Source organism: Equus quagga, chromosome 2 (genome assembly GCF_021613505.1).
Source record: "Equus quagga isolate Etosha38 chromosome 2, UCLA_HA_Equagga_1.0, whole genome shotgun sequence".
NCBI classification, from domain to species: Eukaryota; Metazoa; Chordata; class Mammalia; order Perissodactyla; family Equidae; genus Equus; species Equus quagga.
In genome coordinates, this window is record NC_060268.1 from 38,670,903 (window position 1) to 38,690,034 (window position 19,132).

At 40.7% G+C, this 19,132-nt stretch overlaps 1 protein-coding gene across 4 annotated transcripts; it reads right to left on the reverse strand.

Moving 5' to 3' along the window:
• Window positions 1-1,289: 1,289 nt before the first annotated feature.
• On the reverse strand, window positions 1,290-18,901 carry NDUFAF1 (NADH:ubiquinone oxidoreductase complex assembly factor 1). Of its 4 annotated transcripts, none has more exons than XM_046655408.1 (5): window positions 18,806-18,901; window positions 13,683-14,334; window positions 10,016-10,201; window positions 2,115-2,189; window positions 1,290-1,530 (listed from the first exon to the last, which is right to left on the reverse strand). In XM_046655408.1, exons 2-5 carry the CDS (start codon window positions 14,256-14,258, stop codon window positions 1,381-1,383), a joined length of 987 nt encoding a protein of 328 aa, XP_046511364.1. In that variant the 5' UTR covers window positions 14,259-14,334; window positions 18,806-18,901; the 3' UTR covers window positions 1,290-1,380. The 4 variants fall into 4 exon arrangements, with proteins under 4 accessions (XP_046511364.1, XP_046511365.1, XP_046511363.1 ...); XM_046655409.1 differs by lacking the exon at window positions 18,806-18,901 and adding an exon at window positions 18,461-18,787; XM_046655407.1 differs by lacking the exon at window positions 18,806-18,901 and adding an exon at window positions 18,457-18,787.
• Window positions 18,902-19,132: the final 231 nt, after the last annotated feature.

A 19,132-nucleotide genomic window follows, 5' to 3' on the forward strand; every position in this document is an offset into this window, starting at 1 on the left:
CCAGACACAAAAGATCACATATTGTATGATTCTATTTATATAAAATATCCAGAGAAGATAACCTAAAGAGAAAACAGATTAGTAGTTACCTGGGGCTGGGAGTGGGAATGAACAGTGACTGCAAAGGGGCACTGAGGTTTCTTTTTAGGCTGATGGAAATTTTCTAAAATTAGGTGAACTTTATGTTATGTAAAGTATACCTCAATAAAGTTTTAAAGTTTTAAAAATAAAAAGACAATTACATGAAAATATACAAAATAGACTTTAGGCCAAGATGATGGAAAAAGCTATTAATCAGCCTTTGTGTGTTCTCTTTATTTTAAGCTTGGCGCTCTTAGCATACTCTGGCTATATTAACTTCCTACCTCCTCCTCTCTCTAAGATGACAAGAATTGATCAATTTAAACTGTTAATCAGGGCCTTATTTTTGGCATATGCAATCTCTGTAATACTTAAAATGACTGGAGAAGCTTTGGGGACATTAGCCTAATATCTGAGTGGTTATACTAAAAGTCACTATAAAGTAAGAACTAGTAAGGATCATGCATCTTTGGAGGACCAGCTCTCCAAGTAGGTGTTAGGGACTGCATGTTTGTGTCCCCCCAAAATTCCTATGTTGAAACCCTAATTCCCAATGTGATGATACTTGACAGTGGGGCCTTTGGGAGGTAATCAGGTCCTGAGGGTAGAGCCCTCATGATGGAATTAGTGCCTTTATCAGGAGCAAGACTAGCACTTGTTCCCTCTCGGCCATGAGGATACAGCAAGAAGGCGGCTGGCTACAAGCCAAGAAGTGGACACTCACCAGACACCAGATCTGCAGGCACCTTGATCTTGGACTTCCCAGCCTCCAGAACTAGGAGAAATAAATGAATGTTGTTTAAGCCACCCAGTCTATGGTGATTTTTACAGCAGCCCAAGAAGACTAAGACAGTAGGCATCTCTTCCCAGTGACTTCTACAGCATCCTTAATATTCTTTGGCAGTCTCCTTTCCTCAAAGGTAGATTAGAAAACAGAAGAAACCTATAAGGAATAGAGTGGTAGAAAGTCATCAACAGTAATGTCAGAGACTCCTTGCTTTGGAAACCACCTACTCTTGTAGGAATTATTCCTAATAGGAATCATTCTAGCCAAAAACAGTTACTTACATAGTACTTCTGCATGAGTCCTTGCATTCTATAAGTTAAGGTAAAGCTCAGAATCTGGTTTCATGCTGTGTTTCCCTCTTTATAGTCCCTTTTAGCAGCAGCATTTAGCTTTGTCTCAGGGAATACATACTAGCCATTAGTTGGTTGCCATCAAAGAAATACTTTATTTTGTCTGTGTCATTGTGGATCCTACAACTCTCAGTTTAATAACACAAAACTACCACATAATCTCTATTTAAAAAGTCTTGGGTTAAGCTCTGGAGAATTTTCATAGGCAAATTCTTCTGTGTGGGCTGGATCAGTAAACACTCCAATAAAATCTATTTCCAGGAAGAAGGGACCATCCACTTTATCAGCCAGGGTGAATCCGATAGAAGAGATCTAAATTTAAAATAGAGAAATTGATCAAAATCCCACACTGATGCGCTGACGTCGTTCCTGAGTTTTCAACTTCCATGAGGGGATTACTATAGCTGGGCCTTTAAACTTCCATGAGGGGATTACTATAGCTGGGCCTTTGAACTGTCAGTCCTTAGCAAGTCTACCACACTCCTCATACGCTGCAGCAAATTATAAGAGGAAGTACAGGGCTGCTTTTCTTTCCACATTCTACTTCCTCTCCTCTCCCTTTAAAGTAGTGCCACTTAAGACTAGTGACGACAACATGGATGTCTAATGGAGGTTCCTTGAAGCTCTCCTGAACTCTAATACCGTTCTCTTATTTTAAAGCTAAAATAAAATGCAGGCATGCTGAGAAGATGACCATTCTGAGACCCCTCCAGGATGGAGAGCTGCCTCACAGGATAGGTCTGAGTCAACATCTGTCTGGGTATAACGGGGGGCCTTGAGTAGGAATTGTCATCTTTCATTTGTCAGCCCTCAAAAATGGACTGAACTCATCCTCACAGGAGTTCTGTTTCACTAAAGATAATACAGTTCTGAGTGAAAGTACAGGAAAATGTTACCTTGTCAAGCAGAAGCTGGTACTGGGCATCCCGGATTCTTCCTTGATTAGAGAAGAAAAATTTGGAGAAAGGAATCTGAAAGAAGAAACCATTTACTTCATAGATGAAATGTAAGCAACTGAGGCATTTGTATGGAATTGCAATGATAAAACAATAATTCTAAATTATTTAATATATGCAGTTATGACAAGTGGCCAGTCATTTGGATCATAGATATAAATTTTTTTAAATGAAATAACATAAACACCAGAAGAAAACAGATGAAAACCTTTCTAACCAGAAGTCCCACTGGAAAAGTGATACAGTAGAGTACAACTATAACTTTCTGATGGCAAAAGACAAAGGGTAAACTAGGAAAAAAAATTTGTAAGATTTATGGACAAAAACTAGTATCCTAAACACAAAACTTTTTTTTTTTTTTAAGATTGGCAGCTGAGCTAACAACTGTTGCCCATCTTCTTTTTTTTTTTTTCTGCTTTTCCTCCCCAAATTCCTCAAGTGCATAGTTGTATATTTCAGTTGTGGGTCCTTCTAGTTGTGATATGTGGGACACTGCCTCAACGTGGCCTAATGAGCAGTGCCATGTCGGAACCGATCCAAACTGGCAAAACCCTAGGCCGCCGAAGCAGAGCACGCGAACTTAACCACTCAGCCATGGGGCCGGCCCCCTAAACACAAAACTTTTACAAATAACTGAGAAAAAGATTAAACAACCCAGTAGAAAAATGGGGATGGGAAGAAACACGCGCACTTGTATACTGTTAGTAGGAGTGCAAATTAGTACCACTCTTAGAGGGCAGCTGGAGATTGCAGCAGGCAGGATTCTAAGATGCCCCTCAAGATGTCCACCTTCTGGTGTACAGACACCTTCTTCCAGGTATTCAAAGACTAATCTCAGTGCTGCTGGGGAGGGACTGTGCAGAAGTAAGGTCCCAAATCAGGTGACATTAAAATAAGGAAGATTATCCTCTGTAGACCTGACAAACACTTTTAAGCCCATAGAAGGGACTCTGATGAAAGAGATTAGAAGCCTAAGAGGGCTTCCAGAGGTTGGGCGGGGAGGGGGCCACTTCCCACTGCTGGCTTTGAAGGTGGAGCTAAATGGCAAGGAATACAGGCAGCTTCTAGGAGCTGAGAGTGGCCCCCAGCTGACAACCAGCGAGGAAATAAGGATGTCAGTCCTACAATCACAGGGACTGAATTTGGCCAACACCCAGAATGAGCCTGGAAGTGGATTCTTCCCCAGAGCCTGCAGGAAGAACACAGCCCAGCTGACACCTTGATTTCAGCCTCTAAGGTCCCAAGCATCAAACCCAGCCACATCGTGTCCCAACTTATGACCTACAGGACTGTGAGTGAACAAATGTGTGTTGTTTTAAGCTGCTAAATTTAGTAATTTGTTATGTAGCAATAGAAAACTAACACAGCAATTTCTAGCAAAATTTGAAATGCCGTTAACTTTGACTTACCAATTTCACTTTTAGGAATTTATATTTTAGATAAACTCTAACAAACACATAAAGATATAGCTTTTTCTAATAGAAAAAAAGAAAAATACAGGAATGGTTAAATAAATTATGGTGCAGCCATACAATTGAATACTATACAGCTACTTTTAAAAATGAAGTAGATCTACACAGGATGCAATGGGAAGACTTCCACAATATATTTTTAGTAAAAAAGGAAGATACAGACAAAATCTATAGTATAATCTCATTTATATTTTTCTAAAAAGGTCTCAAAAAAACCCTAAATAAATACTGAAGACTAATGATAAGCATGTTCAGGGGCAAAATGTACTGATGTCAGCAACTTACTTTAAAATAAAAACATAGATTTAAAACAAAGATAGATTGATAAACAAATAGGAGGAAGGCTAGGCAGATATAAAGTAAATACAGCCACATGTTCCTTGAGAAATGCAGGTGGTGGCTATCTGGACATTCACTATGCCATTTTAATTTTTATGTCTGTCTGAGATTTTTCATAATAAAATGTTGAGGAAAACAAGAAAGAAAAAAATTCTTCTTCAATATTAACAGAAATGTCTTGAAGGATATGCCAGAAACTGTTAACAGTGCTTGTCTCTGGGAGATCGACATGGAGTCTGAGGAGGAGGGACCTGTTTTTCCCTTGTAGAAAGTGTACTAATTGCTTATATCACAGACAAAAGGCCAATCTCCGAATAAAGAGTTCCTAGAACCCGAGGGGAAAAAAGGCCAACCACCAACAGAAAGACAAGCAAAAGACATGAACAGACACTTCACAGAAAAAGAAATACAAATTGGCCCTTAAAGACATGAATAGGTGTTCAATCTCACTCATAACAAGAGAAATGCAAATCAAAACTACACTGAGAATTACCATTTCTCACTTATCAGATTGGCAAAAATCCAAAAGTTTGACAATTTACTCTAGTGGTGAGGCTGTGGAAACAGCCACTGTTATTTCATTACTGATGGGAGAGCAAAAATGGTACAAATCCTTTGGAGGATGCTTTGACAATATAGATCGAAATAACAAAGCATTTACCCTTTGCACGGTCATCTCACTTGGAGGAAGTCAGCCTAAAGACGTACCTGTACGTACACAAAATGACCTTGCACGTGGGGGTGTTCCTGGCAACATGATTTACTATAGCAATTGGGAACATTCCAAGTGTCCGTCAACACAGGACTTGTTCAATCAACTGTGGGCTATCCACAAATACCAAACAAAATAACAATGAAGAAGAACTCCATGTAGTGATATGGAAGTTTTCCAGATCTAAATTTAAAAAATATAAACAGGTGCAGAAGATGCATAAAGTATGCTATTTTTATTTTTGAGTTAAAAGAGGGAGAAAATAATATACATTCATATTTGCTTGTGTTTGAATAAAGAAACTACAAAGCTACCCAAGAAACTAATAAAAGGGGTTACTATAGAGGGTGGGCGGGAAAAGGGTGAACAGGAACATGAGTGGGAATGAGACTTCTCAATGTACATCTCTTTATATCATTTTGATTTTTGAACCAAAAAATAAAAACGAATTTTAAAAAATAAAATGTACTGTTCAGATTATCACCAAAAACACTTGTTCACACAAAAACAAATGCAATTCAAAGCTGATACAATAAGCCACCATTGCACAAGATCATGTTGCTCACACAGCAAATCTAAGTGTAGTCACATCCTCATTTCAACTGCTCCCTTCATTTCTGTCAAACCAACCTAGAAGGGACCCCTTCTGTGAATTTCTCATTTTAAATCCTAGTTTGGCACTTCATCTACCTCATCATTTAAAATTTATATTGGAAATGGAATCAACGCTACCTGCTTGCCATCCAAGGAGTATGTGTCACCCACCCCACTGGTCCCCTCAAACTAATCTCTTTTTAGGCACATAACTGTCTAAGACCACTCTCCACACCAAGCGAACTGGAAATTTTGAGCCTGGAAAAAACTGAAGAAGGAACATTCAATCTGTAAAGCTTGAATAAAAAGAAAAGGATAAATAGTTGTTTTCTGTCTACAAGTAACAGAAAACTAATACACAGTTCTTCCAACATTTTCCTGTTTTCTCTATAATCAGAGCCTCCTACTTCCATTTACCAAAGGAGAATTATTCATGAAGTGAACAACAATTGATAACATTTGATTTTTAAAAATCTCTTCCCCAACACTTTCCCTTATTTATCTTTTTAAAAAATTATTTTATTGGGGTCATATTGGCCTACAGCATTGTGTAAATTTCAGGTGTATATTATTATATTTCAGTTTCTGTATAGAAACTGCATCATGTTTACCACTAACAGTCCAGTTTTTATCTGTCACCACAAATATGTGCCTGTTTACCCCTTTCACCCTCCCTCACCTCCTTCTCTTCTGGTAACCACTAATCCTTCTCCTTACCTATGTGTTTGTTGATCTTCCACATATGAGTGAAATCATATGGTGTCTGTCTTTCTGTTTGACTTATTTTGCTCAGTATAATACCCTCAAGGTCCATCCATGTTGCTGCAAATGGCACAATTTTGTCCTTTTATGGCTGAGTAGTGTTCCATTGTATAAATAATAATTCCCCATCTTTGCCCCTGGTAACTTTTGTTCTACTTTCTGACTGTATGAATTTGCCTATTACCTCATATAAGTGGAATTATAAAATATTTGTCTTTTTGTGTCTAGCTTATTTCATGTAGCATAATGTCTTCAAGGTTCATCCATGTTGTAACATATATCAGTACTCCATTCTTTTTTGTGACTGAATAATATTCCATTGTATATATACACATCTTCTTTATCCATTCATCTATTGATGGGCACTTGGGCTGCTTCCAAGTCTTAGCTATTGTGATTAATGCTGCAATGAACATATGAGTGTACTTATCTTTTTGAATTACTGATTTCATGCCCTTTGATAAATACTTAGTAGTGGGAAAACTGGATCACATGGTAATTCTATTTTTAATTTTTTGAGAAATCTCCATACTATTTTCCATAGTAGCTGCACAGTTTGCATTCCCACCAGCAGTGTATGAGGGTTCCCTTTTCTCCACCTCCTTTCCAACATTTATTATTTCTCATTTTGTTAACTATAGCCATTTTGACAGGTGTAAGGTGATACCTCACTGCAGTTCTGATTTGTTACCTAATAATTAGTGATGTTGAACATCTTTTCATGTGCCTGTTGGCCATTTATAATCTTCTTTGGAAAATGTCGGTTCATAACCTCTGCCCATTTTTTGACTGGATTTTCATTTTCTTGTTGTTAAGTTGTATGAGTTCTTTATGTATTTTGGAAATCAATCCCCTGTCAGATAAATGGTTTGCAAATACTTTCTCCCAGTTGGTGGGTTGTCTTCTCATTTCGTTCATAGTTTCCACTGCCTTGCAGAAGTTTTTTTGTCTCATGTAGTCCCATTTGTTTATTTTTTCTTTTGTTTCCCTTGCCTGAGTAGACATGGTATTTGAAAGAAGCTGCTAAGACTGATGTCAAAGAGTGTACTGCCTATATGTTCTTTTAGGAGTTTTATGGTTCCAGATCTTACATTCAAGTCTTTAATCTATTTTTAGTTAATTTTTGTGTATGGTGTAAGATAATGGTCTACTTTCATTCTTTTGCATATGGCTGTCCAGTTTTCCCAACACCGTTTATTGAAAAGACTCTCCTTTCTCCGTTGTATATTCCTGGCTCCTTTGTCTAAGATTAGCTGTCCACAGATGTGTGGTTTCATTTCTGGGCTTTCAATTCTGTTCCATTGATCTGTGTGTCTGTTTTTGTGCCAGTACCATGCTGTTTTGATCACTATAGCTTTGTGGTATATATATATATATATATTTTTTTTAGGAAGATTAGCCCTGAGCTAACTGCTGCCAATCCTCCTCTTTTTGCTGAGGAAGACTGGCCCTGAGCTAACATCGTGCCCATCTTCCTCTACTTTATATGTGGGATGCCTACCACAGATGGCTTTGCCAAGCAGTGCCATGTCCGCACCTGGGATCCGAACCGGCAAACCCCAGGCAGCTCAAGTGGAACGTGCGCACTTAACTGCTGTGCCACGGGGGCGGCCCCTGTAGTATATTTTGAAGTCAGGGATTGTGATGCCTCCAGCTTCGTTCTTTTTTCTCAAGATTGTTTTGGCTCCCTCAATAATTTAAAGAGAACTGTTGCAAAAAACTATTACTTCCAGCCAAAGATTATAACTATGTGTATTTTCAGGAAAGAAAGCAATTGTTAATGATTAAATAAATGGTAGTGATACTGGAGAATAATTGGCAATGTGCAGCAAAAAAGCCCTTAAAAATGTACATATCATTTATTCTAGGAATTTTATTTCCAGGAATATATCCTAAGAAAATAATTAGGGATGTTTACCTCAGAGTTTGGTCTCATAATGAAAAACTCTGAAAACAACCCAAATGTACCAATAAAAGAGGATCGATTAAGTAAATTGTGCTCTATTTCTATACTAAAATATCACAGACATTAAAAATGATGTAGAAATATATTTCAACAGAATGTTGTATATAAAATAAGTTCAGTGAACAAAATACACATAAAACAGCATTAGCACAATACCATTTTTGTTAAAAAAAAAAGTATAAATAGAAAAGTGTGGTACACACTAAAATGAAAATAATATTTTACCTATCAGTAGTGGTACTTCAAGATTTTTTCCTTTTCTGCATTTTGCAAATTTTCTATAATGAAATACTTCTTTAATAATCCATTATACATATTATTTGTATACAAGTGTTACATGTCATAATTTTTTGGTTATATATCCATATTAGTGCACAAATATGTAACTGAGTGCCTATTTTATGTTAGGCGCTATTCTAGGTATAGGGGAAGCAGCTATGAATAATACAGACAAGGTTCTGCTCTCAGAATTTACGGATTTATGTTCCAGGGGAGTAGCATAGAGAATGACAATAAACCAAGAGTAAAATTCCTTTTAAAAAATTTTTTGAAAGTAAAAATAGGGGCCTGGTGGCATAGTGGTTAAGTTCACGCGCTCCACTTTGGGAGCCCAGGGTTTACCAGTTTGGATCCCGGCTGCAGACCTACACACCACTTATCAAGCCATGCTGTGGCAGGCGTCCTACATATAAAATAGAGCAAGATAGGCACAGATGTTAGCTCAGGGCCAATCTTCCTCAGCAAAAAGAGGAGGACTGGCAGCAAATGTTAGCTCAGGGCTAATCTTCCTCAAAAAAAAAAAAAGTAAAAATAATTTTACTCAGTGATAAGTTCTATGAAAAAATTAAACAGGGTGGTGTTACTGAAAGTGACTGAGTTAGAGGGTGCAACTTTAGCTAGAGGGATCAGGAAAGGCCTGAGGTGACTTTTGAGCTGAGAAGTGAATGATACAAAGAGAAAGCAGGTGAAGATATGGGGGAAGAGCACAGCAGCACATACAACAGTAAGTACAAGGCTCTGAGACAGAAAAGAGCTTGCTGAGTCTGACCCACAGCAGAGGGGCCAGTGTCGAGGAGGGAGGTAGAACGGCCATGTGGGCCACGTTAAGGAGTTCGGACTTTATTCTAATTGTAAGGAGAAACTACTGGAGGGTTTTAAACATGTGAGTGATGCAATCTGAACTAATGAATCACTCTGGCTGCTGTGTGAAGAGTAGATTTTAAGGGGCAAGAGGACAAAGAAGGAAATCAATAAAGAAGCTGCTGCAGTAATCCAAAGGCCTGGATTAGGGTTTGAGTAGAAGAGATGGCTAGAAAAGATCAGATTCTGGGTGTACTCTGGAAGTAGAGGTGACAGGACTTACTGATCAACTGGATGCAGGGTGAGGGAGAAAGGAAGCCAGGATGACCCTTAGGTTTGAATATAAGCAAAATGGGGACTTTCTTTTGAATTTATGGATTAAAAATCTTCAGTAGGCAGAAGGAATGAGTACTTGATTTTGCCCTCACTTCCTGAATTTCCACTTATTTTCCTCCAGGTTAACATCATTTACCATCTCAAAGCTTCTTCTCACTCACAAAATAAGACTGCTTTATATTACCAAGAAATAAAAATTTTTATGATTGTAAAGTATGAAGTGTTTATTTCTCTTAAGGGAGCCTTTCTATTAACGTAGGGACACTAGCTTAGTGGAGTTGCCTGGAGGAGATGACATGGCAGAAACTTAAAAAGAAACATCTACTTGGGCACAGAGCAGAGATGTACCCATGACTTAGCATGGACCTGGCCAGATCCTTATCAAAAACATTTACTGGTAGTAAGCTAACATACATATTAATGAAAGAAAAAGTCAATTATGTCAGTCTTGCCCCCAGGTCCTCTTCCCTCCTTCCCTCCCCACATCTTTCAAGAAGGATTAGTAAGAAAAAAAAACTACAATGTAACCATAATCTCAAGAGACCTTATTTTCATAAACAGTAAAGACTTGTGCTGTTACCTTGACATCCTGCCAGTAGGGCCCCCCCCGGGTGAACATGAAGTAACTGTACATCTGATTCTTCCTCTGGATTATATCCGTGTCCTCCCTGATATTCACCATCCAAGGCCGACCATCTCCACGGACACGGAGATACAGTGTGTTAAACTGGGACCAATCATAAGACCTCTTTCTCTCAAAAGGGCCCTAAGGTACAAAAAGGAAAGTTAATTTCACCTCATTTTCCACTATTAGCAAAATGTGAGTCATCACCAAGTCAGCAGCATCAAAAGGTTCCACTAACCATTTTTCTGCCTTTTTTGGCTTTCTACTACCATAGACAGGTAAATCTAGTGATTCTTATTTTAGTACAAAATCCTGACAGAGTTATGTTTCTAAGGTAATGTTTAAGACGTGATTGGCTCAGGACAGCGTTCACCTGGGGAAGGCACTCACCTGTGTTCACAGAATGGCAGTGAATTACTGTATGTACTTTCCTTCCCTCATCCTTCCCTCAGAGCCATGGCTTCTGAGTAGGCCATTTTATGACAGCTGTCTTCCCATAAATGAGAAAACTATGAAAAATCTCAAGTTTTAAAACTGATATTTTGGGGGCCAGCCTGGTGGTCTAGTGCTTAAGTGTGTGCTCCACTTCAGCGCCTGGAGTTTGCAGGTTCAGATGCAGATCTATACACCACTCACCAAGCCATGCTGTGGCGGCATCCCATATACAAAACAGAGGAAGACTGGCACAGACGTTAACTCAGGGACAATCTTCCTCAAGTAAAAAGAGGAAGATTGGCAACAGATGCTGGCTCAGGGACAATCTTCCTCATCAAAAAAACCTGATATTTTATAACAACAGTTACCATCCATTGAACACTTACATGAAGCACCTTGCATGCATAATTTAATCATCACAACAGCCCTGAGGTAGGTACTATCATTGTACTCCATTTTACAGACGAAGAAACTGAGCACTCAACTAATTAGTGGTAGATCCAGCCCTGTTAAACTCCAAAATCTGTGTTCATAAAAACTATCAATGCTGTCTCTCTCTCTCTCTAAAAGTGAGATTTAGTGTTAACTTCCAAACGTGTTTGTTTCTATCAATCTCAGAGGTACTCTGACTTCAAGAATACCAGTGCTCAGATATGAACGATTATTTACTAGCTGTGAACTTTGGCCAAGTTACTAAATCTCCCCAGGACTCAGTTTCCTCATCTGTAAAATTGGGGTGATCATACCTTACAGGGTTGTCGTGAGGAATAAAAGGGATAGCACATATAAAGTAATCAGCACAAGGATTGGCAGGGTGACTTAACAAATGTTAGCAACTAATTTAATGACTCCAAAGTGGGTATCCAGCCAGAAAATTATTTTCTCCTGTGGACTGACCCGATCCATTCTGTGGATTTTCAGGTCCAGAAAAAAAGATCTTGTATGCATAGTTTGTTGCCTCCCAAAGAACACATACCTTTCTCTTTCATCATTATCAGGAGAGAGGTAGCCTAATACTACTCCTAACATTTGCCTTTCTCTTTAAAGCACAATATCCAAGCAAACATTCAGAGGCTGTGGCCAAGGCCAGGCACAGGAGCCTCTCCAGGGCCACCCTGAAACAACGCCTGGTCAGCAAATTGGCAAAAAGCCACAGACTAGCAGTCAGACGAAGGAGCTGACCTAAGGAACTTTGGAAAATAGGGTTCTGACTGGAAACTGTGAGGCTAAAGACAAAAGAAACTATACATAAACACTGTACTCTGGATGGTAAAGTTGTTTCTCACAGGGTTATGGGTTAAAAATTCTAGGGGCTGGCTGTGTGGCATAGCAGATAAGTTCAGCTCACTCCACTTCGGGGGCCCAGGTTCACGGGTTCGGCTCCTGGGCGTGGACCTACACCACTCGTCAACCATGCTGTGGTGACAAACCACATACGAAATAGAGGAAGACTAGCACAGATGTTAGCTCCGGGCTAATCTTCCTCAGGAAAAAAAAAATCTAAAACTGCTTGACATGTATAGTGAGGCTGAATTAATAATTAAATGGACGGTGAACGGTGGGAGACAGGTTTCTCAGTGCTACAGAGAGAAATTACATATAAACAAGGGGAAAGCTAGAATGAATCACATGGTCCTAGATTAGTCAGAACATTAAGGTGAACTCATATTTAGCATAACATAGATACAATTATAGATGTGAGTTTCCACAGGTTGATATGCATACATGTATTTCCTAGCTGTGTCCACTGAGAGGGCCTAGAAGTAGTGCCAACCAGGAGGAACAAGGACACCGTGCCCAGATCTCAGTTTCTAATACCATTCTCCAAAAAAAGGAACCAAGGCCCCTTTGAGAAATGGATAATTCTAGGGTTGGAACAGGGAAAATACAAGTTGAGCTTAGAGCATCTTGTAGTCCCAAAAAGTGCTCAAAAAACAAAAGGATGGGGGCACGTCAAAGGGACAGGAGCCAACCTGAAAGAGCTCCCAATGGCCAAAGCTGGAACAATTTGAGTAACAAAATAAATAACACAATATTGGATTATAATCCAAAGTGTGAGTTCATACTAAATGACTGACTGAATAAATAGGCGTGGGAGAAGAAACAAATCTTCCTTACTGAAGAATCCCAAATAATTTATGTAAACACCACCCCTTCCAGGAGATAGAGCTTCATCTCATGGCCCACCACACGCAGTGAATGTAGGTGCACTCAGTGACTTGCTTCCAAAGAACAGAGTATGGAAACGAGAGAAAAACAAGTGACTGAACAACGGAGTAACCTGGCAAACACTACCTTGACCTGGTCATCAAGGTTAACACATCAGTGATAAGTCATGTTGCTAGCATGTACCCCTGAGATGATGTGATGAGAAGGTACTTCAACTCTGTGGTATTATTCCTAAAAACCCAGAACCCCAGTCTAACCAGGACAAAAAAATCAGAAAACCCCCAGTTGAGGGTCATTCTACAAAATACCTGATCAGAATTTCTCAAATCCTCAGGAACAATAAGAAAAGACTAAGAAACTGTCACAGACAAGAGGAGACTAAGGAGACATGACAATAGATGCAATGTGGTATTTTGGAATAGAAAAAGGGTATTGGTGGGAAAACTAATGAAATCCAATAAAGTCTGGAATTTACCTAATAGGAATGTACCAATGTTAGTTTCCTAGTTGTGACAAATGGACTGCAGTAATGTTAAGATGTTAACAATTGGAGAAGCTGGGTGAGGGGTATATAGGAACTCTCTGCACTCAATCTTTGCAATTTTTCTGTAAATCTAAAACTACTCTAAAATTAAAAGTTTACTTAAAAAAAAAGCCACAAGCCGACCCTACATCCACTCTAAGGAACCCCTGGACATTACCGGTTCCATGGTCTATGATAGAGGAGATACGAATCTCCCCAGATCATTTTTCAAATGTCTAACCTCTCAGAGCTCCTCAAACATAAGAATGCCCCCCATGGCCCAAGGTGATGCCCAGAAACAAGGAACTCCTCCTCAAGAACCACTTCCCCTTTGTGCTGCCACTTTATACTTGTGCCCAGTAGTTATTTAACCCCACACGCAGAAGAGATGACAGGTGTTCTCATTTCCAGAAACAAAAGTTGTCTGCTACAGTCCATGCTACAGTGAAGTTCACCCAGTCCACTAGAAAACTGAGGCTCCTGGGCCTCACCTACCCTTGGAATCCTGGATATCATTGCACAGTACCCACTGCGGCTGCTCTCCCCATCCTGAGGTGTGTCAGAGCTCAGAGTGCCATACAGCAGTGCACTTTGGTTATTCTTGCCCATTTTCAGGAACGCTTCACTTCTGCCTCCAATTGTCTTATCAGAAGTCACTATCCACTTATCCAAATCTTCTTTTCCACGGAACTTCCAGACAACCCTCGCTTGTTCCAGCAAGACCTCATGCAGAGGGCGGCCTTCAGGGCCTATCCAGCGATTCACAATATCATCCTTCAAACGCCAAAAATGGTTCTTTAATTCATCTTTAATTGCTTTATCAAAACTAACTTCAGGCTTCTCCTCAGGACAGGTTATATCCAACGCAACATCTCTTTGGTGATGTCCTTGCAAATCCCCTTCAGTCTTCCTCTGAGAGGAAGCTTTGCCAGGAACAGCCGCTGGTTTCTGAAGACTACTGGAACAATAGTCTGCAAAGCGAGTACCCAAAAATGGATACGAGGCAACACTTGGCTTTGGGCATTTTCTGAGAATACAAGTGCCATTCAGCAATTTGTGAACCAAAGCCATGGTAATAAAAAGTCAAAATGTAAATTTCTCGCTGGGCTACCAGGAAAAGAAGTTGCAGCAAATAGCCCAATTTCACCTATAACAGAAGAGACATTGAAGAGTTACCAGTATAGTAACGAATGTACCACAATTTCAGATTCAACATGGATCATGTATTATGAAGTTCATGAACTTACTTTCTAATCCTATAAATATTTACCCAGGCCCTACTATGAGCAGAGCACTATTTGCACTGTACGTAATGCATCCCACTGCAGTGTGAAAAAAAAAAACACCAAGATGAATAAAAACACAGGCCCCTTCATGGAGCTAATGATCAACCCCAAAATTATTCAAGTATGTGCTAAAAGCCACCTAAAGAGGTTTCATCAATTTTAAAGCAAATTTTTATGCTGGATTTTTAAAGAAACAATTGGTTCCTAAAATAAAATATTAAATCAATTCACTCTAAGACCTGAGCCAAGTGACTGGACACTCTAGTACTTCATCTGTGAAAAAACAGACTACATGGGGCTGGCCCCGTGGCCGAGTGGTCGGGTTCGCACACTCTGCTTTGGTAGCCCGGGGTTTCGACGGTTCGGATTCTGGGCGTGGACATGGCACTGCTCATCAGGCCATGCTGAGGTGGCATCCCACATGCCACAACTAGAAGGACCCACAACTAAAAATACACAACTATGTACCGGGGGGCTTTGAGGAGGAAAAACGGGGGGAAAAAAAGGGACTATAGTGAGCATTCTATGTGGAGTCAGAAAACTTGGACTTGACACCTGGCTCTGCCCACTTACTAGGTTATGAGTACTGTGAATACTGGCAATTTCATATGGCTAAACGGAATAAAGCTGTTTACCCTCAGTTAAAGCAGTTGATCTTTTGAGGCCTCCATTTCCAGAGGGGTAAGGCTGTGTTAATACCTCTGCCACTTACGTAAAGGGATTCTTCAGAGGATCAGATGGTCTCTCTGATGCATTAAGTCTGACAAGATCCCCAAGATTCTTCATGTCTAACAAGCTCCTAGCCCACACTCCACACTGTGAGTAACAATGCTTTGACCATGTCACTATTCGAGCTCCTCAAAGAAAGAACCTAAGCAACAGCAGCAATAATACCATAACATTTAAATACTATTCTTAATATTTTCAAACCACTCTGACATAGATTATCTCATTTAACCCACATAAGGCTCCTGTAAGACAAGTCAACTAGATATTTCCTTTCTCTAGGAAATTGACACCAACAGGTGAAGTGACCTGCCGAAGCTCACACTGCTAGTCAGTACCAAAGTCAGAACTAGAACTCTAGCCTCAAGTCCTTCCACCAGATGCTGCTGCCTGTCTATATGCAAAACATTAGCAATATAACTTTTATAGCTCTAATAAAATAACAACTTTGCTTTTAGCAGCAACATTTAATGAGTGCTGGCAGGAAGTGCTACCAGAATCAGGAAGGCAAGAATAGTCCCCTCTTCTAACTATTTCAGCTACCCCTTAAAGGAAAGAAAATATGCAAGGCCAATTTCTTTGCTTTTCTCCTATCCTGGCCCCAGAGACCAGAAGAAAGAAAAAGCAAACCCAAAAACTCGCCCACTATTCAGAACACAGTCCTGAATAAGAAACTAAATGGAACACCAAAAACATTTAAAAAAAAAATTTTTTTTTAAGCCTCAGAAATGTCAAAAATCCAACAAACCAGCTTACCTGCTTTAGTTGCCTAAGAGTCCACGTCAAAATGGCTAACTACAACACAGGTCTGGTCATCCTTCTAGAATGCCCCTCCTTCCTCACTGCCCAAATCAGGTGGGTCACACCTTCTCTCTTTCAGATCACTGCACTCTGCTCCCTGCCTCCAGGCTTGCAAACCTTACCTCCGCCTCATCAACCACTCAGCATCTAGAAGGGCCCAACATACAAAAATGATCATTTATCTTCTCTGATTAAAACACTTCAGAGGCGGGGGCCGGCCCGGTGGTGCAGCGGTTAAGTGCGCACACTCCACTTCAGTGGCCTGGGGTTCATCGGTTCTGATCCTGGGTGCGGACATGGCACCGCTTGGCAAGCCATGCTGTGGTAGGCGTCCCACATATAAAGAAGATGAAGATGGGCACAGATGTTAGCTCAGGGCCAGTCTTCCTCAAAAAAAGAAAACACTTCAGAGGCTCTCTCATGGTCTTCAGAATAAAGCCCAACTTTCTTCACAGGGTCTACAAGACTCCCCCAGATCTGGCCTCTGCTCATTTCTCCAGCCTCACCTCTAGTCACACCCTACTCTGTGCTCCAACCACAGAGAATACTTGTGGTCCATCAGTGTCACCCAGTACTATCTCTCTGGGCTTCAGCTCTTGGCCAATTAATGCTCCTAGGTCAAGAATGCCCTCTACCAATTTTGACTGGCTAATTTATACTTTGGGACTTAGCCTAGACATTGGTTACCTCCTCCAAGAACCCTTCCTTGACTATTCAACTCCACCAAGACCGATGCCCCTCTGATGTCTTCTCACTGCATCCTGGACTTACACTTCCCCTGCTACAGCGTACTACCCAGTTCACTTATCAGTCTCCTCCACCAGACTGGAAGTGTCTTCAGGGGAGAGACTATCTTCACTGTGGTACTCCCAGCTCCCAGTATGGTGCCAGGCATGCAGGAGGCTTCTAATATTTGTTGAATAAATAATATCTCCACCTTTCTCCACCTCAGCCATCAGTGTGTTGGTTTAGGGCCTTACTGCTTCTTACCAGGAATACTGCAATTCCCCTAATAAAGGGCTTCTCAAACTTTAGAGTGCCTATGAATCATCTGGGAATTTTGTTAAAATACAGCTTCTGATTTAGTAGGCGTATAATGGGACCTGAGATTCTGCTTTTCTAACAAGCTCCCAGGTGATGCCCTTGTTCTTGGCCCATGGGACACCCTTTAAGTAGCAAAGTCCTAACTCATCCCCCTGGCTCTAATCTCCCCCTCTTCTCCCAATCCATCCTTTGCCTGGCAACAAAAGAGATCTGTCTAAATATGAGGGCACTCCTCTTACAATAATTCAGCAATTCCTCCCAGAAATTCAAACTTCTAAAATTGTACACAAGGCCCTACAAAAGGTGCCCAACTCCCTGGCCTAACCTCCCTGTATCCATGGGCAATACCCTCAGCTCTAATAAGACCAACAGTAATCACATCTGAACACACATACACATAAAAAAGAACATTGTTCAAACCACAAAAGTGACCAAACAGTCTACTATCCTGGCTAATAGGAGTGACTGCTTATCTTGACCAATCATGGCATTAGCCTTACTCTACATAGGTAAGATTCTCCCCCACATTAGATTTACGATAACTAATCGCAGAATTATCTCCACCTCCTGACTACTTTGCTGAAAATCACCTAACACAAGCCTAGATCTAATAATAGCCTCTTCCTGAGACACCCCATGGTTTCCCATGGTGTGAGTTCTCCCGTACTACAAGGAGTAATAACCCGAACTTGTTCAACCATAGGCATGTTCCTGGAGGGAACTGGAGGGCAGTTCTGACTGGAGGGCACTGACATTGCTCTCTCTCCATTTTCTCATAAGAACTTGTGCATACGTCTCACAGAGCTTACATAAACTTAGAATCTTGCTCTTATCAGTCTACCTAACTACCCTGACCTCCTTAATCTTAGGGACTATGGCTTGAACATAACTGATGCTCAATAATGTTTGCTGAATAAGTGAAAACCATGTAAACAATATGTTTTCACATGGACTAAAAATAGAAAGGAACCAGAAAAAAATAAAAACAGTTGATCACAGGTCCCAGAATCACAGGTAATACTTAAATTTCCCTCACTGATTGTGCTTAAATGATTTTACCTCTACATATACAGGAATCTGGAAAACAAGTAATAAACCCATAAAGTGGAATGTGTACAATCATAAAAATGATTCTGACGAACCCCATGCTTAGGCTACACTACTAAGTGGTAAATAAGGAGGAATCAAAATTGCATATACGCTAACATTAGGAGTATAAAAATGTATGGACAAAAAAGATTTACGGGGGAAAGAAAAAAGGCTTAAAATCGTGTCTACACATGATGGAATTGTGAGTAATAATTCACCTATTTTCCAAACCCTCGGTAGTGCTGTTACTTCTCTAACAATATAACTTTAATTATAAATGTTTTGTTTCATAGTTTTACCAATAAACATAAAGTCAAACCTACTAACTGGACGATCCTGGGCCGAAGTTGACGGTGAGTTTTGATGGCAACGTATCCGATGCAGCTAAAAGCGGGCAGTCTTAGTAAAAAGTGTACATCCAGGGCTCACCATGTGCCAGAAACTGTTCTAAGTGCATTTTCGTTAACTCCTCACAACAATCCTAAGAGGTACTATTATTATCCCAAGTATAGAGATGAGGAAACGGAGGTTCCAAGATTAAATCACCCGAGGTCACACAGCTAATAAGCGGCAAAACCAACTCTAGAGCCCCGGTGTTTAGCTCCCGATTCGAGTCTGCGGAGCAGTTCAGACGGAATAGTGCCGCGGCCAGGCGACCCCCTCAACCCTCACCTGCTAGGGCAGTGTCGGTCCCCCACGTCCCGAAGGCACCAACACCCGGCCAGCGGCGGCTCGCCTCCCGGGCTGGCGCCCAGCTGCGAGTTCCGCCAAAGTCCTCCCCTTTTCTCAACCGTGCTCTCCACTTTTCCGGTATAAGTCCATCTGCTTTTCCCGTCCGGCGCCAAACTAGGCAATATGACACTAGCGTTCCGGTCCGGTGCGGAGGGCCGAGAAGAGCAGCGAAGACCAAGGAACTGAGGCCTTTGGTCCACCACCTTCCCAAAGGGCCTGGCTTCCACCCCTCCTAATCTCTTCTGCCCTAGGTGAGAAAGTGGGAGG

Bases quoted from the DNA above. Each gene is read 5' to 3' on its own strand.
- NDUFAF1 (XM_046655408.1), bottom strand. From the start codon at position 14,258: ATGGCTTTGGTTCACAAATTGCTGAATGGCACTTGTATTCTCAGAAAA. The intron at 2,190-10,015 runs GTAACAGCACAA...TTCTTCTTTCAG, and splicing joins CCTACTGGCAGGATGTCAAG to ATTCCTTTCTCCAAATTTTT. The intron at 1,531-2,114 runs GTAACATTTTCC...TTTTAAATTTAG, and splicing joins ACCAGCTTCTGCTTGACAAG to ATCTCTTCTATCGGATTCAC.